Here is a 21,898-nt window from a genome sequence, read left to right on the forward strand (position 1 = left end):
ACAATATCCTAACTGTACTTCCTCCCCACAGTCTTGACCACCTCTCATCTATTCTCTACACAGTGGCAAGAAGGAATTTTCTAAAACAAAAATCTGACCATGCCAAGTACCTGTCTGAAAATGCTTTAATGGCTCCCACTGTTCCTGGGACAAGTCCCAAACTCCTATACAGCATATAATGCTCCACAGGCTCTGGCCACTGGGCTTCTCCAGCCTCACCACTTACTCTAGCCCACATCAGCCATGTGGCCCACTGTACACAGCCACATCGAATCCTGTGTGGCTTCTTACGCTTACGTGCATTTCTCCATCCCCCACTTAACGTGTCTGTCTCGCCTTCTGCCTGGAGCATTTTTATTCTTCCCCCAAAACCTAAGACTAACGTTACTAGGATTTCAGGGCTCAGAATGTCAACTATTCAAGGAAATGTTCTGTAATATCCTTAAGAATGAGTTGGGTATCCATCCCTCCCCAGGTGGTCTCAGGCTACTCTGTACTTCCCATAACAGACGGTGTAATTGCCTATACATGTGTCTGAAACTCTCTGAGGGCAGGGAAAAGTCTGTCTTGAAAACTGGCGTATCCATAGTGTTTAGTCCCAGTTTTGAAACACAAATAAATTCTTTATTAAGAATTTATCTGATAAATGATTAAAATCATACAGGCAGTTCGGAAATCACTTATGGTCACTGACCACAAAATTCCTTTCCTTCTCTCTTTGCCTGAAACCTGGGGCCTCAGAAAGGAATTCCCAGCCTTTCCATCAGGCAAATCAACTCCCCTCAAGTTGCAGACCGGGGCAATCCCGACATTCTGCCACAGGAACGGTGAGTTCAGTCCAACTGCTGAAGAACATTCTAAGAGAAGGCGGGCAAGCTGAGCTGCTTGGGCCTCCACAGAAAGCTCCCTGTGGAGACCCTGGTCTAAATCGGCATCAGCACGGCTTTGTGTTTAAGTGTGATGCTCAACGCCATTGCTTTCCAGAGTACAACTGAATGGTTTCGACTGGTTAGTTTAGCTGTTGTTTCCTTCTGCTCTCATTAGCACATCGGGGAAACACATAAAAAGTGGTATTTATACTCCTTCCCCACTGGCAGGCAGGTTTTGGCTAACTTTTTCCAGGAAGTAAACATTATAAAGTTTAAAATTATGTTATCTTAATTATTTTAAGTTTAGGAAATTTTCCTTTCCTTACATTCCCCTGCTAGTGCCACTGGTCACTGTTAAGAAACCCTGATGATACAATAAGCTTCCTCACGATGTAGGAATCAGCAGCTGGAATCTCTAGCTAAGTGGGATCTGCATGCAGCTGAGCCAACAAGGCTGCATAGAAAGGGCCCGTGAGGACCTCTGTCCACTAACCCTCACTGGCTCATGGTTTACTCACCTGTGGAAGAAAGTTTGGACGTGGAGTGAGTCTAGGAGGAGGGATAAACTGTGGTACTTTGATGGGCTGAGGAGGTGTTGCCTGAACCTGCTAACAAATGAGAAAGGTAAGTAAACCAGAGAGGACAATAAATGTTCAATATCCAAGTTAGACATTCTGAAAGTATTTTCAGCACCACTGTTCTCTGGATCAGACAATATTTTTAAAAGCTTTCACTACAGAATTAACCACCTGAATTAACACTCTCCCCCCTGCATGCCTTACCCCACAGAGTGAACCAATCACATCTGTTTCCTCACATACCTAATGGAGAACATGCAGGCCCAGCAATCTTAGTTTCTTCGACACTCAAGAACTCTTACATATTATAAAATTCAAGACTGGATCCAAAATCAAATCAAACTTGCTGCCTGGTCAAATGGGCCCTTTCCTAATACAGAGCTTTTTCTAACAGCAAATGGCTTGGTTCCTAATAGAGAATCTTCTCACTCTCAGCATCTGACTGAGTTATCTGGTTGCTTCTCTAAAGATTCCTGGGTTTAAGTGTTTAAGTGGTGAAGCTTCACGTCACTGCTCTCTAGTTTCACTTGTCACTGGTCATCATTCAAAAGCCACCAAGAACTCTAAGTTGCCATTTTAGGAGCAAACTTTTAAACCACAATTTGGATATCCTTCTCCAAGATTCTGAGAACATCAGCTGCTAAATGGTTTACCCGAGAAATCTCATGAACAGTTTGGTCCAGTACTTCTGGGTGCAGTCAGTTTCAAAGGATAGTGAACTCTAAGAATTCACTAGGGAGTTTCACCAAATCAGTAACATGGCACCAGAGAGTCTAAGCACTCAATTCACAGGCAGGGCCGTGGATAGCAGGGAGAGGTACATGAAACAGTGTGTATGCCTCTGTGAAGGACATTTACCCCCCTCTAGTCAAGTCGCACTTTGACCTCAGGTAATGCACTGAATGGGTTTGGTCTTTGGTGTCAGGACACCTCTATAGTTACTGGAGTAGACAGTAGGAAAGCTATATTCCCTAGTGGGCCCCAAAGGGGAATTTGGTGTGGTAGAGTGATGGAGACTGGACAATCCAGCAGGAGCATAAAATGGATATACTCTACAAATGCATATCCTGAACCCTCTCATGTGGGCACACATGAGTAGCAGCTGCTGGCTTACCAGAGTGACTGTGTTTTTTGCCACAATTTGGACAGCCTCTGCCCCAGGCCCAGTGACCTTACTAGACGTCTGCAGGTTGACTGGTGTGTTCTGCACATCAGTGCTGAGCACAGCCTTCTGACTGTTGATGGCGGTCACCATAGCAATGGTAGGTCTCTGGCCCACAACAGAGGCAGGCATGGTCGCAGTTGCTGCTTTCAAGACGAGAGGTAGTGTCTTTGTGGTAATCATAGAAGCTGTAGTTACAGTCTTCTAGGAGACATGGAGAACAGGTATTAGGACACTGAAGTGTGATCCTACTAAACAATATACTGCTAACCCCCGACAGAAGACAAAGCCATTAATTCTCATAATCAAGGTTCTCAGTATAACAATATTTCTTCTGGGAACATAGAACACATGTCTTACTATAGAGGAGGCAATTTCTAGTTTGCAGGATTCTCAAACTTAGCTTTAAGCTCACAGAAATAACTGTGGCTAATATGGGCACAAAGTTTTCAACAATGAATGGAGTGGGTTTATAGATACAGAACATGAGTATACCTATTTCTTCTGTTTTTTCTGATTCTCAGCTTGCTCCCAATTAATTTAAATTTTGTAGAAGTTGAAAATCAATGAGGCACACACTATCTCTATCCTTAATTGCTACAATCTCATCAATAGGAAGAAGGCCATCATATAATTCTGATTATCTGCCTTCTGTGTCACAAAGGGATAAAAGGACAGTATCTTTTCATTCTTTTGAGTGTCACCCTGGAGAGGTGGAAGGAACCTCATATGAGCATTAGTGTAATTGTTGCCTCAAAGGCAGTAAATGCCAAACACCAGATAATAAAGCCAACTAGTATAGTAAATACCAGCTCTTGATACCAAAGGGATATGAGGCACTACCTGTATCTTTTCTCTGGAGAACTGCTGCAGAGCAATCAAAGATCCAGTGAAACGTGACAAGGTGGAAACAAACACCTGAGTTTCAAAAAGCCTTATAGATCAGAGGACGAACCGAGGTGAGAGGGCCTGACTGATGCTCCATAAGAGCTCCTGCTGCTTTGAAGCTCTGTTTTTCTAGACTTTCTACTAGAGTAATTAAAGGAGCCAGTTACATGGCATACACATCTATCTAGTGCTACTAGTCACTCAAGATACAGACATTTGAGGAACATAAAATTTATCTGGTCCAACTTGCTGGTTCTGAATTTGCTACCACCCCACCTTTTTCTTACTTTAACTTGCACTGTCCAATTTGGTAGCTACTAGCCACGTATGGCTGTTTAAATTAAATTCATTAAAACATCAGTTCATCAGTCACCTAGTCACATTTCAAGTGTTGAGCAGCCACACATGGCTCATGACTACCAAACTGGATGGTGGAGATTTCCAACAGTACAGAAAGTGCTACTGCACAACACTGCTCTAGACCAGTGAAAAGGACCCCACTCTCCCTGAATCAGATCTGGACACATTCGCTTGTGAATTTCTATTTCAGTGTCTATGTAAGTACTTGTGTTTTAAGTTGTTTGGTTATAGGTAACTCTTTATTTCCATTTTCTGCCTTAAACACATACACACGTGCATGTATTACCTAATATTTTAATTTTTTTCTTTTTCTTTTAACAAACACTTGAATGACCTGGCCTCCTCTAGTCCATCACAGCCTAGTCAGCAATGCTAATTAATGCTTGTCACCAAAATCACCGAAGTCTTTGTTTCCTCTTCTCTGAGTGACCAACACAGGAGTGGCTTACTCTCCTCACACTGTTTCCTCAAATGTGAAATGAGACTGAAAGGGGAATACTGATATTTATTTTAGAGGTTAGTAGGACATCTACTCTCTCAGTGATGAAAACCAAGTAAAAGCTAATACCTATCATTAGAAATGTTACTGTAGTGTAGCAGCAAGGACCGGCTTTACATTACCAGCTATTTACAATAAGCGTTTTTAACCCAGTGTAGTAGTAGCTCTATCTCTCAATTTAAACATCTAAATACAGAGAACTTTTGAAGTGGTGAGCAAGTCACATCCTGGTACTACATGGGCTATGGAAGTAAAGCTCTAATCAGCAGAACTTACTGTTGTGATTTTAAAGACAGTGTGCATGTTGTTATGGCTTTAAAAGAGGTTAATATACTTTTGTCTGAAACATCCTTGTTTCAGGTAAATCATTAACAATATTTTGAATACCCTAAAGGGATTAAGTAAAACCTCAAACTCACCTGAATTATATACTTACCATTAACTGCAACGCTTAAAAAACAGAAACCTAACAAGCTTCGTCACATCTTAGGTTAGCATTTTTATTCTACTTTATAATATTTAGTTGTGGCTAATTTTACTACAGTCCATGTAGTTCAGCAGCTATATAACTCTTTGTATACACAGGCACAAGGAAAGCTTTTTGGAGAATATATTTACTAACTATTTATTCACACCAGGTATTATTTGGATCTTTACTCCTGGCCTGGTGCTTATTCTAGTCTAAGTATTAGGAACATAAACCAATCTTGGAGTGTTAGAGTTTAGATGACAAAGAGAACCTACAGTTTTGAAATTCAAACCTAATAAGAATCTCTGAACTGTTCTGACAGGAGGAAAAAAGACACAGAGAGGAAAGATATCCAACAACAAAGAAAATTATTTCTATGGAAGCTGGCCTTGGCTGCCGATGCTGTCCAAGTATGACTGCCTTCAAGAGAAGATGGCAGTTTCCCCACAATCTCATGAAGGGGTTCTTCAATTCTGACAAAGCCCAAACTGCACGAACTGGAAGTTAACACAGAAATACATGGCAAGAAGCACTAACTGCCAAATCTTTTTCATTTATTTTTTTATTACTTGTTATTACTGTTGTACACCTACAAAGCATGAGGTATTGACTAAAAATATACAGACTTCAATGCACAAGTCAGAACTTAGAGGGATTATTACTATGGGCTCTAATTAACTGCCACATCCATTTTAGACAATTTTCTTTGTCTACTTTTGAATAGAAGGTCACTGTTGTACACTCAAACAACTACAAACAGAGTCCTTCCTTTTTGTCTGTAAGGGTTTATTTTCTGTGGGGGTTTATTAACTGCATGCTTCTTTATGCCTGTATTACATCATTAAAAGTGACAGGGTTGTGAATATAAGTTGAAGGGTACACCTGCAATCACTTTTTCCCCTGTAGACTGAAAAAATTTCAAAAATATACATACAAGCATGAGTTGGAGTTAAGTAAGTAAAAGGAGCTGGTCCCCCTACTCCCCCGTACCTTGGTACATGCTAACCTGACTTAGAATAAAAGTTTCTCCTCCCTGCCCATGCTGTGATTGCCACTTAATAGTTACTGCTTTCTGAACTTAGATATTTGATATATGCCACATACAACTTCTCATTTGTCCTTGACCTCATGAACCTTTAATGACCCCCTACGACTGCCCAAATTCCCCAAGGTTTTTCACCCACAGGGGGCTTGCAAAGCCAGCCCGTTCCTCCCTTTGCGGTCCATCTCCCTGCCCATCGTATCCTGAAGCGCGCATCCAGCCCCGCCGGCCTGCGGTCTGCTCCCCGGGCACGCTTTTAGGTTTTTCACTCCATACTGTTGCTCACACTGTTCCCTACACCCGAGATGCTCTTCCTCCCTCTGCTCACCGCTGAAATCTCACTCATCCGTCAAGGCCTTGCTCAAACGCCACCTCCTTCATGAAGTACTTTCTGATCCCTCCCCTCACAATTCCTCTGCCTCTGGAATCTTCACAGCTCTTTACAGGTACTTTCATTTTATTCTTCTTTGTTAAACTTCTCTAAAGTTTTTAAATTCTTGAAGGCAGAAGTTCTTATTTGTGAAGCTATCCTCTACATCGCCTAGCACACTGCTTGCATACAGTAAAGACTCGATAAATGTTTACAGCATGAATGAAGATAATTATAGTATATGAGGTTCCAGGCAGGGGCCATTATTACCTCGTTGTATACCAGAATCTAGCACAAAGAGAGTACCCAATAAATCCTGAGTGGTTATTTATTGTAAAACAAAACTCCAAAACCTAGAGGATCTTTTGACTTTTAACATTAAATATCTGCATTTCATAAAACAAAATAATATAAAACAAGCTTAACCAAATCAATCAAATGTATCATGTGGGCTTCAGACAGAGACATGCCACACAACACTGTTTTGGGGATAGCCCTCGGCCTCCCACTGTCGCCACCTCAAAGCAGCACATAACTCAGGTCACACCAGGAAGGGAACAGCTATTATAAGTATTACTGAAGTGTGTTCTCTGATTTGTGTGGCGTGGAGTGGTACTTGAACAGAAAGTTTCCATGGGTCAAGAGAGAAAGTTCTTACGTACCAGGAAATAATGAAGTCTACCACACTCCTTCCACGTAAACACTTTCTGATCAAACTGTACTTTGGAAAGATAACAACCTAATCCGACTCTGTTTAAAAGTCCAACAAAGTAATGTGGTAAGCAATTTTTCAGAAGAAATTCAAGTCCTGGCCAGGGGGGTTCAGAAGTGAGTTTGAATCCCTAATTTTCAAATAGCCTTGGGGTGGAGATCAGGGTAAACATTATGTAGGTTGCTCTAACTATCTGATTCACAACAGGGGTTCTTCTTTGCCCTTCTTTGGCATTTTATATAATGTTGGCGTTTCTTTTTTTGGTATTGTATGGCAGTATAGAAGAGGGGTGAATGCATAGACTTTTCAGCCAGAACATCTGGGTTCAAATCTTGGCTCCACCACATACAACCTATATGATTTTAGGTAATTACTTAATCTCTCTGGGCCTTAGTTTTCTTTAAAAAAAAAAAAAAAGAGAGAAATAATAACAACACCACCACCTTACTTATAGGGTTGGAGTGAGGACTGTGTACGTTACATACGTAAAGCACTTAGGAGAGTGCCAATATATAGTAACCTCTATTAAATGTTAACTGTCTTCAGTAATCTTTAGTATTTTTATAAGGAATGCATTCTTTACTTAAAAAACATTATTTATTAACCAGCCCAATATCTGTAAACAGTAAAGAACCAAGTAAACTATAACCTTTTCCTTTACATATAAAGATACAGTGAAGACTGGATGTTGGTGGGTCAGAGATAGCCACACTTAGGATTCAAAAGATCTAAGTCCTTGAAATCATGTGCAAAAATGAGTGTATTAAGTGTAAATGTGTATTTTTATGGGGAGGAGAGCCACAGCTTTCAATAGTCTTAAATGGGTCTGTGACCTCCAAGGATCAAGAACCACTGCTCAATTGTCCCATTTTAAAAGCCGTGCCCACAGTATATCTAAGTGTGTGGAAATCAAGCTTGAATAATTTTCTTAATCGAATGTCATTCCCAAATATGTCCTTTTTGTGTGTCTTGAATGCCAACCTATCCTTACATTATATGCTAGTTTAAATGCCCTTTGCAGTAAAATCATTTGCACAGCTACACCAAGTTAGAATGTTATTAAGCTTCTACTCCTTAGTGCTAGTTTTGACCTGCAGCTTCCATTTCAGATTTCCTTCTGTGTATTAGAATGGATTCACAGTCTCATGAATATGAACTTAGAAATGAATATTTTGTTTCTATGAATAATGGAAATATATCACCCTTCTAAATGCCTCTTTCTACCTGGTCCCGAGGGCACTGCTCCTGTAATATCTCTACACCTAATTGCTAAGAATTCCAGAAAAACAACAGAGGAGATAAAGTCACACAGACTTTTAGAACAAGCTCAAATAAATATTTCCAGAAATTCAAAATAAGACTTTACTTCTGTTCTTATACAGAGAAGCAGTTTTTCTTGGTCACCGACTACCTTTCCCCTCCTTCTTTGGACAGGTGGGAAATGATTTAACTTTTACTCCTTAGCAATGCTATTTCCTTCTGCAAATGAATTTCAAGTGAGTCTTATCCCAGTTATAATAAGTAACCAAAATAACTTTTATTTAGAGCTAGTTGAGCTTCACATAGTCTGAAACAGGACCCAGCTCTACATGACCAATAACACAGAAGTGTACAACCCAAAGCCTGCAGTGCTCCGCCCACACTTTACCTGGGACGCGGTCAGACTGGGAGAGGGGGCCGCCGACTGGGCGTGGTGGTGGTGGTACTGCTGTTGTTGCTGTAGCTGCTGTAGTGGTTGCTGCTGTGCTGTTTGTAGTTTGTTTTCTGATTGTGGCAATGGCTGTATTTGGAACTTGTCTGGTTGTTCTTGCTTTACTATCAGGTTCTTCCGTAGCTGTTCAACTACTCTTTTCTACCAAATGAGAAGAAAAAGAAATAAAACCTATCAGAATATTGTCCTACCAGCTGTATAGAAATATGTAGCAATTATACGCCTTCTCATATCTTTAACCTAAAACTTGTTACATCTAAAATTTACAGATTTGACAAATGAGGAGAAACCTATGGAGTAAGAAATGTTTTCTATATAAAGGGAAACTGAGGCACGCAGATGAGAAGAACAGCTAATGGAGGTCACACAGCAGAGCTCAGATTTCTAGACCGTCACTAGCTTAGCGCCAGGCTGGAAGCGCAGCGCAGCACAGCGTGGCACTGGAGACACGCCTGAGACACGCCGCCTCAATTCAAATTTCGGTTTTGCTACTTACCAGTTGCATGATGTTGATCATGTTACTGAACCTACCTATGGCTCAATTTCCTGTTCTGTAAAATGCAGCAACTAACAATATCCTTAGACTTCTGACAAGTCCAAACCAGCTGCTAGATATAAAGTACTCAGAACTGTGACTGGCACATTGGTGGTCATTTTTCTTTTTGTGTCTGACAACAGTTACCAGCCATACTAATTTTTCTTAATCAAACAAATATCATGTATTTATCTCATATTCAAACACTAAATGGACTTTTAAAACAAAGAAAACTTGATCTCAGAAATATGTAATATAAACAAGAGACATTCTAAGTTACTGACATGCGTAACTCGTGAGCTGGACTTCTTTGGGGGGCTAGGATCTATAGAAACATACAGTTGTTTAGGCAGAGTAGGGATTTAGTTACACAGGATAATAATTTTAAATTAAGGTTTGCTGAATTTTCTAGACCTGTTCAAATCCAAGAAAATGCATATGTGGGTACCTTCATTACTATATAATACAGTTCAACAGAAGCTAAGTTCCACGAGGGAAAGGACTTTTGCTCACAACCATGCTCTGTGGCTGAGTCAATGTGCGCATTCTCTGCACATGATATGTAAAGTGATGGGACCAAAGACCAGCAAAAGGCTCACAGAACGTATAACAGCCATTTGGGGCCAGACCTGGGTTCTGACTCTCCTGCCCTCATAGCTGAAAGTATAGGAAGCACCTCTCATACACTTCCAAGTGAGTTCACCAACTGAGGTTTGTTATTTCTCATAAAAATAAATTGCTATTTTCTAATAGAGAAAAAAAAAGTGCATAAAAATCTTTAAATAAGAGTTAAGTGAAATCAGAGAGCCAGGTTGATTTTCAAATTCCTGCTTATGATTCTAACCAACCTCACTGCCTGTATTCTCTAAAGAATCCAAACCTGCAGGCTACTGGCTTAACATACTTGAATATTAAAACATTTACAAAATGGATTTTTAAAAACTTTAAGTCAATACAAAATACATTCTTGAGAGAATTTTTAATATTTTTATTATTGATTTTTTTTTTTTTAGGCAATGAAAATATCATATAAAGGCCAATTTGGGGGGGGAAGTCTGCTATACTTTATACTCTGCGAGCACTTCCTCTTTCAGCAGTTAAATATTAAAAAGAAAAAAAAGGGTGCAGAGTCCAATGTCTCTGTAGAAACCATCTGCAGACTAATAAAAATGCAAATTAATAAAAACATCAAATGCTTACAAAAATTAACTTTCAAGTCTCAAGTATAAATGGCAGAGTAAATGAACTGATATAGTTTAGGGGAAGGGAAGGTAATAGTATGGGTGCTATGGATAATTCTGAGAATCAGAGGTAGAGTGTATTGCTTGGTGACTGCCAGACATTTAACAAATAATTATTTAGAGTTGCTTTCAGCCCCACCCCCCACCGCCAAACATATTAATCAGCATTAACTGAACATAATAACAAACTAACAAAAGTGTAATATAGTAGTGAGAGAAAGGGACCCCAAAAACCTTTTTAAAAAACACTAAAAAACCCAAATCAGGAGAAGGAGAGAAACCAGGAGGAAAACACACACCACGAATGTGACACCTGCCGAAAGATAAACTTTGAACAAGAACAGCACAGGACACTAAATAATTACTATACCAGGCGCAAAAGGAAAGGGTGTTTTCCTCCTCTCCAGCCGTCCTGAGGACATACAGTGTGCTCTCCCACGGCCTGCCCAATTGGGCAAACCCAAGCCAGAGACAAAGCCCGAGCCCACCCCAGGGCCGCACACAACAGACAACAGTAGGGGAAGGAGGAGACGGGGCGCCGGCTAGAGTCCTCTGCAGCCATATGGCTGGAGCAAGGTGACGGCCAATCAGAACCCGAAGGGGAAGGTGGGAGCCAGTGAGTCACACAGCACTCGCAACTGTTCCTCCCCAGGGCAGAAACAAAGCCTGCAGACCGGCGATCAGGATACTTGCACACTTGCCTCAGCCCCTGAGGGGAGGGGAGGAGAGGGGAGAGGGAAGGGAGAGGGAAGGGAGAGGGGAGGGACAGGGACAGGGACAGGGACAGAGACAGGGACAGGGACAGGGAAAGAGCACTGTGCAGACCGGACATAGGCCGGGTCAGCCGAGCTGGGTCAAGTTTTCTTTGAAAGAGGGTCTGGCATGTTTCAGTGCTGCTCAGAAGTGCACGACCACTGCACTCCTTGCTCTGTGTACTGGAAGATTAGAAGAATGCCAAGCGTGTAACTGTACAGGTCTGAAATTTTTAAAAGTCGAGATTTGGGGGAAGAGCAGATGCCTTCTGTAACTTAAACAGCTCTCACTGCATTGTGAAAACCAACCCCCTAAAGCCAGGTGAGCTCCCCCTGTGGAGGTGCTCCTTAGGTGTGCAGAGGCCCTGCACACTCCTATAAGGACTGGCTAATACAGGAGAGTTGCTGAGCGAATTTGTCGGCTTTTCTAAGTTCCACAATCCAGTCTTGTTCTAGTTCATTCCTGCAAACCCAAAAGTCACATTAGCTCCAGCAGGACCCTGGTCTGGGTCAATCCCAGTTCTAGACTGCAGCAAGAGAATAAAGCTATAATATTTCATAAATCTTAGCTGTGTGGTATTAAGCAAAGTTGTTAAGAAACCTTTCGTCTCCATAGAAAGTGAGCCTATACTTTTATTATTATGTGTTTTAAACAAAGAAATCAAATTCTGCTGGTCATTAATGAAGTCAATGCTGGCATAGGCAATTTGATATTTTCAATGTTACTCATATATAAAGCAGAACTTCAAAGTAGCTAATTATCTTGGAACACTATCCTGAAGCTTTGCCATTCATCATTCACTAATAAGTTAATGAAAGTAAAAGGGGGGAAATGATGAAAATGAAAGGGGAGAAGGTGGAAAGAATGAAGGCAGAGGGAGGAAGAAAAGCTGGTAAGTTATCTTCTCTCCTTAATGTATTTTCTGTGAACAATGGGCCGATGCGCCAGGTGTCCAGAATGGCCAGCCCCCCCCCCCCCTCCATCTGTCAAGAGCTGCTCCACGAACCCAGCATGCAATTCCCAGCCTTGGAGTCCCTTGACATTCGCATCGCTAGGTTTCATCAGGGCTTGTTCAGGCAGAAGAGTTCACAGAGCCTCTGACACTTTGAGTCACAGTTTCTGAGACAGGTAGTCACGGTGATCAATATTGTGACATTCAGTGATACTATCAACGTGTTCACATGACAGCAAGACAGATCCCACAGAAAAATACAGAAGTTTATAGGTCCAATTCAACAGAAAATCGGGTTCTTTTCCTTCTAAGTCAGTCACTCCAAGTTCCATGGCCTAAGTCAGCATAGAAGATGGAGAGAGGGAAGGACAGTGCCCACCCCTCCAGTAAAGGCACCATTTATTTCTATCAAACACAAATTTTATTTTATTTTTATTTTTGTTAATCCTCACCAGGGGATATTTTTTCCATTGCTTTTCAGAAAGGGGGGGGGGGGAGAGAAAGAAACATTAATATAAGAGAGACACAACGACTGACTGCCTCCCACACACACTTGACCTGGGGCAGGAGCAAACCCGCAACCCAGGTAAGGCCCTTGACTGGGAGTTAAACCCAAGACCCTTCAGCCAGGACAAACTCTCACAAATTTTAGAAAGCGTCTCTTGAAAGGAACTCCAGGCACAAGGCCCTGCCCTCCTGGGTGCCGGTGCTTTAAGTCTCTGTTTTCCTACACAGTCCTCACTCCACTTGTTTGTGTTCTAGTTGACACTATCTGTTTTATATCGGTGATAAAAGGTCCAGTCCACACTCACTGGAACATCTTCTTACATAGTACTGCCTTAAAAAGTCATCCTTTCTCCCCAATATGAGTCAACCATACAACCTGAAAATATAACCTTCACCTTCAGACCAGAGGTTGACAGAGACATAACTTTTCACAAGTCCAGAAAGTCAAGGACAAATCTTACCCATCTTCATACCTAAAATGCAGTGAAAAAATTTCCCAGGTCTTCAGACTCAACAACTGCTCAAAGGTAACTAGGAAAACGAAAATGTTGGCGTGCAAAACACTAACGTGGAGAAATTTACACTTGCTGCTGAAGTCAGAATTTACTCAAAGAAACAAAAACTTTCTATTGTCCGAGTGGAACCCAATCACTGCATTTCTAAGTAACACCAATATTCCTCAACGCTGAAGGTGCAGGCTGGGCACGGTGACAGCCTTCCAAATGCTGCCACACAATGGTCACCCTCTAAAGAACAGGGTATGTGTTACTTGCAAAACAATGACAAAATTACAACCTGAAATAAAAGGTACGTGCTACTAAATTAAGTGAAGATCCCACCATTTTATGAAGTAAAACATAGGGAAAAGCAAAAAACTCAAAATAAGCTCCTTCTTAATGCAATTAAGGGAGATTCAATGTCAGACTATGCACTGAAGTCACTAGGAGGAATGTCCCAAGGGAGACACACAGGCCGGATTCTGACAGAACAGGAGGACGACTATTGGCGACAGCAGCTACAAAAACACACTTAGTTAAAAATAATTGTGCTTTATTCATTTTATAAGGCACTAGAAGTTTTCCTCCAAGATTTCCAATATTCTGTTTGGGGGTTAGGATTAGCAAATAGCTTCTAACCTTCTAAAACCTTTTAAAAGAGATCCGCCCTTTAAAAATGCCACCTGTTTGACAGAAGCGATATCTACAACCTCATCTATACAGTGAACTGCGTAGGTAGTCTACTGGAGAGGATTTGTTTAGTCTTGGAGAGTTGGGGACATAAATAATTATTTTATAGTTCTGCAAGGTGTCGTGGAATTTGTACAGTACAATATAAATGAATTAAGGAACAGCAGCAGTTGGAATTATCAGAGTTTATTTTCGATCAAGTTCAAAATTCTCTACATGGATGCTTAACAGATGGTGGAGAATGCATATGTCATGGTACTGATTAGACTGTGGCTTACTTTTTTAATTAAAAAATATTCTTTGGGGTTTACTCTTCCTTCAAAATACACACACATAGGTACGTACATCAATAGGTTTTACATCCCATCTCCACAGGAGAATAGACCTTTTATTCACAGCAATGGGATTTATATTCCATCTCCCTAGGGGATTAGACCCTTTATTTGATGGCCTGATTGAAATGCAGTTTACATTCTTATTTAGTTCATTCACGCTCTGATAGGTAAACTCAACCCCACCTTCCCAACTCCTATGCATGACTATACAAAACTGCTAGGACTGCTACAAACTCCGGCCTAAATGTAGGGACCCTTCTAAGGACCTGGGCATTGCCTTTACTTGCACCAAACAAGAAAGAGTACAGCTGTTGTACACAAGAGAGATGTGGCCCCTGGAGAGCTACAGTTCTCTAATATGTAACATACGCAGATGCTAGTGCAAAGTAGTAAAGACACAGAGAGACCAAAAAAGAGCACTGCATGCTGGGAAGGGGAGTTGTAATCTATTTCTCTATAATAAAAGACCAAGGAAGCCAAAAGCAGAACCCAGTTGCTTACATTTAAGTTCTTTACATCTCCTGGAAGCACTAACCTATAAAGTCCTGCTTGCTTGAGAACAATTTTGAGGGTCAAATGAATTAATGGTGGGGAATGCTTAGGAAACCGTTGAGGGCAATGAGGAAATACAGGCTGATAACCAGTGAATAATACAATTTATCTAGTATGAGTTTTTAACTGAGAGGAACAGCTAGTTAAATGTGACTTTTATTTCTAATGTCAATTATATTTCAATCACTTTTTAACTAGTCAAAAATTTTTATGTTAGTTCAAACTACTTTTTTAAAATGAGAATTGCCCAAAATACAGGATTAAGAAATCCTGTTGCTTTTCTATCCCAGAAATCAAACATATTGCGGAATATTTCTCTGTGTAGAAATCTAGGTACAGCTCAGATTTCTTATACCACTACAGTGATTCAGGGCTGTATTTTGAATGCATAAAATAGATGTGCAATTTAAATGTAACCTGACCCAGCAAAGACCCTAGATACGGTAATGAGGACAGCAGAAAAAATATAAGAACCATTTACAATCTGCATAATTTAGCTGCTTGCTAATATAAAAAAGTGCCTGCATCATTGTGTTTGTAGCGCACGAGATATGACATGGAGGCTATTAATTTGTAAATTCGGCTGCAGTTCAGCAAAACGCATGCCCCTCTGTAACTATCTGTTACAGACGCGCACACACCACCAGCCTGTCATTCATCACGCCACGGCTCTATCCCACAACTTAAAAGGCAGCACTGCCTTGTTAATGTCAGCTGTCCCATACACTACAGAAATCCTCTCGCTGCTCTGCCCTGAAGCCGCTGTGGTTTTCCTCACAAAAGAATTGTGATTGGAAATGGCTGTACAGTAGCTGTCCCTGACAAGTTGGATATGAAAATACAATTCAAGAACAGTAATGATCCTAAAATGGGAAGAGAGGAACAAAACTAAAAACCCCTATCATTTTATGGAACACTGCTCAGATAAAACAGATTGTTTTGCCTAGTCCAAGCCCTGGGTACAATGTGAGATAATGCAGGAAGCCTTCTTTTCATGGAAACACAAGACAGAATCAGATGCTGAAAGAGGCAAATATAATAGATTATTTAACCAAATTCTACACAGAATACATGTACGAAGACATGAATCAATCATTTCCAAAGGTGAAAATACAGTTTAACAATCCTCAATTCTGCAGTTTTTCTTAAAAGATAGAAAAAAGACACACAATGGTATTAGAACAATATACTAAGTCAGGCAGGATACATCAGGGAGAAAATATCCTATGGTAAAATGTAGTCTTTTCCTTACATTTAAACAAAAGTCTTATAAATCACTACACACTGACCTTTTGAATTGGGAAGTATTTTAACAAAAGTACATCCTGAACAATTCACTGCTGATACTTAAAAACATAATGTCTATCACCTACCATAAAAGCATAAATACATAGATTAAAAAAAGATTCCAAAGCTGCTGAAAGAGTACCTCTTAATTTCACAAAGTATTTACTATTTCAGTAGTTTAATTTATCACGGAAGTATTTGTTACAATCACGGAAAGAGAGAAATGAAGTGTTACAAATTTACTTTCTGACAAGACCCCACATAAAACAAAACAGAGGAAGAGCAATTCTGTCACCTACATAGGCTGCCAAGATGAGGGATGGGTAACTTCAGGGACTGGATCTTCCAAGACACGTGACGAAGGATGATTTGCACTGCTCTGTATTTAGTTGGGTTTTCTGCACCAGAGACAGAAGCCTAAACTCATCTTTCAGAATTTCAGAGTAGATTTGCTTTTTTGTGTTAAATCATCAGTATTAGAAATTTTATTCAAGAGAGAGAGAATCAGCAAAATAGAAGAAAGCATGAATAATCTCTTACTTAATGAATAAAAAACATTTGCTTAAAAATTTAAGTATTTTATTAAATCTCAAGTGTAAAGAAAGTAATTTTTCACAGGCTATGAAAATCACTAAATCCAATCGACAAATCTCGATATGAATATTAAAGCCTTTACACACACGTGTGCATGCACACACATACCGCAAGCTTTAGGAAAAATGAATGGCTGTGGTAAAAATGATCTGTGATTTTTATCTTCTTTTTAGCTTCTCAGTAGTGAAGGTGCAGCTCACTCTCTTACTATACTATTCTCCAGTGTCCACATCCAACAAAATGACTGAGGTGCAGGTCTTAAGAAAAGAGGACACTGAACTGAATATAAGATCAGTTCCTTGATTTAAAAAAACTACAAAAAACACTTTATTTTTTAGAATAGTTTTAAGTTCACAGTAAATCTGAGTGGAAAGTACAAAGAATTCCCATACACCCTCTGCCCCCCCCCCCCGTCCCCCCAGCCTCCCTAACTATCGACATCCCCACCAGAGCGGTACATTTGCTAAAACTGATGAATCTACACTGACACATCTTATCGCCCAAATTCATAGTTTACACTGGGGTTCACCCTTAATGTTATGTAGTCTATGGGTTCTGACAAGTGTACAATGACATATACCCATCAGTGTGTGTTACATGGAATAGTTTCACTGCCCCAGAAATGCTCTGTGTCCCACCCATTCATCCGTCTCTCCCCCCAGCCCCTGGCAACCACTGTCGCTTTACTGTCTCCCTAATTTGCCTTTTCCACAGGGTCATGTAGTTTGGTCATACAGTAAGTAGCCTTTGTCTGATTCTTTCCCTTAGCAATACCCATTTAAACTTCTTCCATGTCTTTTCAGGCTTTGATAGCTCTTGTTTCTTTTTTAGCGTTGAGTAATATTCTATTGTCTAAATGTACCACAACAGTTCTCTTGATTTTTAGATACAGTCTGATGTGGCAGCTGGTGAATTCCACAATGGTTACAATAAAAACAGCAGCAATAATATCAGATAGATATTACCTGCCAACTAGGACACGGAGGCTCGGAGCATCTACAGTGCTTGACCTTAGGTCTCAAGTCAGGGGCAGAGTCAGACTTCACAGTTCTAGTTTCTGATATCTAATCCCATATCCCCCACCTATATACTATACAATATAGCATAACATAAAAAATACAAAAAAGACCTAGGGAAAAAACCTACACACACACACACACACACCCCTATTCTGTTTTAGGAAATATAAGTAGAGAGGCAGTATTATGAACTAGAAATAATACAAAGGGTCAAGAGATATGGGTCTGGTCTCAGGTCTGTTATTAAACTAGGTTTGTGACCTTAAGTAAATTATTTACTTGATATTGGTCTGAGCTGCTTTACTCGGTCTCCAACATTCTCTTCTGCTTAAAATTCTATGAGTTTCTGAATGTCAAGAATACAATCTCTTGATCTACACTTTCTACCTCTATAAATAAGCACTGTACACAGAAAACTAATGCTCATAATGGTGATCCTGACACACTACAAAGAAGCTAAATCATTAAATAATGGTTTCATTCAGGGATAGAAAATTCACACGAACTGGGGTCAGGCAGGTAATGCATGTGGATGAAGCTGGCCAGCTGTAAGGAGTGATGGGGAATAAGGCCGACTGGAGAGAGAGTGCTCCGTCTAAAGGCACTAATGTAAGAATTGCTTTTAACATTTTGAGTCAAATCAAATATATATGCTGGTTAGATTAAGCCCACAGGCTACCAGTTTTCAACCCCTAGACAGTAATTTCATTCACTGAACTGTAGTTACTAGGAGAGGAATCAACCATTACTTAGAAAAATTTTCAACAATAAGAGGTGAGTCAAAAAGGATTTCAGATAACCAGAAAGTTAAAAGAGCTTTCTGGTTGATCAAAATTTACCATCGTAAAAAGACTGGGGTGTGACAGACATAAAAAGCAAGTATTCAGCAGGCACTGAGGAGAATACGGTAAGATAGAACATCTGAAGACACAAGGGAGACAGGGAACTATATATAATATAAAGGTAAGAGTGAAACTTCAGTAACAGCATGTTCCACAATTGTGCCGACTTTGTCAAAACCGTTTAAAGGACTCTACAGGTCATTTAAACCCCTCCCCAACATGGGACACTGATGTGAGAATGAACTGGAATCAGTTTCTCTATCACTGAACCGCAGCTGCCTCCAGGGCTGCGAAAGCAGCTGTTTAAACAGCCGCACTGTAGAGGTCAGAAAAATGAAAACTACCTTGTTGAAGCTGCCCAGGGAATTCTAGTAAGCAAAACGTAATCATCAGATCTGGAATCCAACCAGAACCCTACAAACATCTCCTGCACTTAACTGGCTCTTGTTTCTGAGTACTCAGATTTTTCAAAATCATTTACTTTACATGGTTAAGAAGAAATATGTTCATGTTATAAACACATGGATTATTTAATAATTTTTTCAAGAATCCTATTTTCTGAATGAACCCTAAATGAAACATTATGATACCATTTTCCACAAATGTTTTCCTAGTGAGATATATATATATATATATATATATATATATATATATATATATATATATATATATATTTAGCTCAAGTAATCACACGATTATAGTTCTTTACCATCATAGATTTTCACATCCTCTTATCAAATAAGATTCTAACAACTGTGTAGGGTGGATTAAGGCAACTGTCATGTCATTGATTCCGACAGGGAAACAGGCATGTGGTGACTGCTGACCAATCAAAAGTTACACAGTTACCTAACAGCAAACCGGGCCTTAGAGTATGGAATCCCTATACTCTGGAGAGCTGGTCTGAATGAAGCTCTGTTCACGGAACAAAGGGCTGGAGCTCGTTTTTCTGAGCCAGCTCTTCTGGGGCTGACAGGAGGTTGGGTGATATCCAAATGGACTGACTGAATGTAGAGCGTACGGGTGTGGGGAGCTGAGCCAAAGGGGAGAGATGTCCTTTGCTGGACATCAGTCTCTAAATACAGTAAAGAGCTAAGAATCAAAGACAGGCTGTCGAGAGCCAAGGAGGAAGAGTAACTTGTGCAACCAAATGAAAGGGCCAAGCAGGAGAGAAGCCAGGGGGGTGCAGGCAAGACAGGAAATAGGCGGGCCAGAGATGAGGCATGGATGGCCCAAGAGAAGGGTCTGGAGCAAATTACAGCCATCGCGCCCATTCAGAGAGGAAGTTCCTATAACCCGCTCTGAGCACTTGGAGGGGCTGGGAATGTTTCTAAAGGGGTTGTGCAGTGCTGGGTAACTTGCTCCGAAATGCCAGGGAGGCTGTATTTCTGCCATGGAAGATACCTTCTCTGGCAGCTAAGCCGGGGTCCACTCCGGAGCAACCCAACACAGTGCCACGCTTCCTCGTCTATGGAGTATGATGGATGCTTTTAAGGTTCTCTTTCTAACCTGCCAGCCTCAAGCCCAAAACTTTAATTCTGGAACGACGACTCCAATTTAATAAATGGAATCAATGCAGCAACATTTAAAATGTGGGTTCCAGTGGGTTTTTAAAGGGGGGAACCAGAGCAAACTTTACTTACTGGCCACTCATATAAAGCTGGATTTAAAAGTTTTTTCACTAACAGATTTATCCTACTGCCATAAAAACTATACAGCTATTTGCTTGTAAAATAGAGCACAGATGATCAACACCCATATGTGAAGGGCTGAGGAAATAACATTATAAACCACAAAGGGAGGTTTTAAAATCAGCCTCCCTGCTTTCAGAGCTGCTACCAGAAATGCCGGCTCCCCTCCCCCACCAAGACCAGGGCTCAGTCAATGAGCCCGCTGTGCAAGTGACAAGCCATCACTTCTGCTTAGTCTCCACAGGCCTAATGTATGTGATGCTGAATTTACTGAGCTCAGTAGGCAGCACAGCCTCGCCAAGAGTGGTTATGGCTTAGACTTGGTAAGAACAAGATGTCAGGGGTTTTGCTGTTGGTGCATCACTCTGCAACACCTTATTTCAATTCTGTGCTGAGCTGGCAAAAGCACTAAATCAACCCAGCTCTGCAATCCAGCTCTGCTTACCCTTCGCATGTTCCAGTGGCAGGACGACTTTGCTACGTTCACTGGCAACGTGGCTCACCAGGAACACAAATCTGTCTAGTCATCATCCCCTCTAAATGTCTCCTCGGCCCTTCTCTGTCCTTGTTCCTCCTAGCTGCATTTTTCTTACTAAATATTTCCTGTGACACTTTCAAGCGAAGGACATAAGAGTCTAACTCCATCTTGAGACCATTAGAAATGTGTGCAATCTCTATGCGATACGTAGATCCTGAGAAAAAGGCCTGTTAACGACGGTACCTGAGCTTCCTATAACCTACTCTGCTTAGATGCTGATAATGAAAAGAGATGATTATTTCCATCCCTTTTAAGAGAACTCAGCTGATTTAGGGAGAGCTGTGAGGGCAAGTGTGAGGGGCCTGCTTGGAGAAAGCAAGGATATTTGTCATCTGATGGAGACAGTGGAAGGGACCTACTCACATGCAGGCTGTCAGCCTTGCCACTAACCAGAGGGGAGAAAGCCTCTTTAGGAAAAGAAAATGGAACAAATTGAGTGGAAAAGAGGAAGTGACATGAGAGTACAGTGTTTAGCAAGGAGATTTTCTTGGTGGTTGAAGGTGCTCCTTTCCTAGCAGGAGATTCCCTATAACGGGAAGGAATCATTCCTACACGGGTGCATACCTATACTTCACAGGGTGTTTGTTTGTGTGACAGTTATACTGTCATAATTTTAGATGGTTAAACCTCTGCTCCAGGGTTTATAAAAGATCAGAACACTTGTCACTCTTGGTGCAGGTAGAGTGAAATAGAGTGGCTGAGCAGTTCATTTTTCTTTATAATTACACTCCATTAACCTTCCACATGAGAGCTCCCCTGTGCTTTCAAACCAGCAGCACCAACTGGCTGCATTTGATAAGGCTCTACAGAGTCTGCAAGACCAGCACATGCAACAGAAAGAACACTTTAATACTGCAGACTTAAGCAGAAGCTGAACGCGGCTCCGCCACTCCTCTCCTCTCCTCAATTATACATGTGAAGACAAAAACAAACCAAACATGTAAAGCTGGAAACCAGCAAACAGACCGTGGGAGCTTATTTAAACCAAAAGTGATTCGAGAATCCTCTGATAATCTTCACAATATTAAAACCAAATTTATTATTATTTTTCTAACCCCTGATAACGTAGCATCCCATAAAAAAATGTACTCAATTTACTAAGGCTCACCGGGTGCTAGTGGCAGGGTGATCCACATTACAATTCGGTCATGTTGGGGCCTACAAGCTGCATGCTGTGAAGGCGATTTACTCCCTACAGCATTTCT

The 21,898-nt window shown here is 40.8% G+C and overlaps 1 protein-coding gene across 29 annotated transcripts in view; it reads right to left on the minus strand.

Annotated features, from left to right (window-relative positions):
- PHF21A (PHD finger protein 21A) overlaps positions 1 to 21,898 on the minus strand; it is a 157,132-nt gene that overhangs the window by 30,581 nt on the left and 104,653 nt on the right. For 20 of the 29 annotated variants that reach the window (XM_081154086.1, XM_081154075.1, XM_081154079.1 and 17 more), the window contains 3 exons: positions 8,598 to 8,801; positions 2,562 to 2,813; positions 1,388 to 1,477 (listed from right to left, as the gene is read on the minus strand). In XM_081154086.1, coding sequence (XP_081010212.1) covers positions 1,388 to 1,477; positions 2,562 to 2,813; positions 8,598 to 8,801 — 546 coding nt within the window. The remainder of the gene's footprint in view (positions 1 to 1,387; positions 1,478 to 2,561; positions 2,814 to 8,597; positions 8,802 to 21,898) is intronic. The other 9 variants (XM_081154091.1, XM_081154088.1, XM_081154089.1 and 6 more) reach the window with 3 other exon arrangements.

The sequence above is a fragment of the Miniopterus schreibersii genome (assembly GCF_964146895.1).
Source record: "Miniopterus schreibersii genome assembly, chromosome: 12".
Classification (NCBI taxonomy): Eukaryota; Metazoa; Chordata; class Mammalia; order Chiroptera; family Miniopteridae; genus Miniopterus; species Miniopterus schreibersii.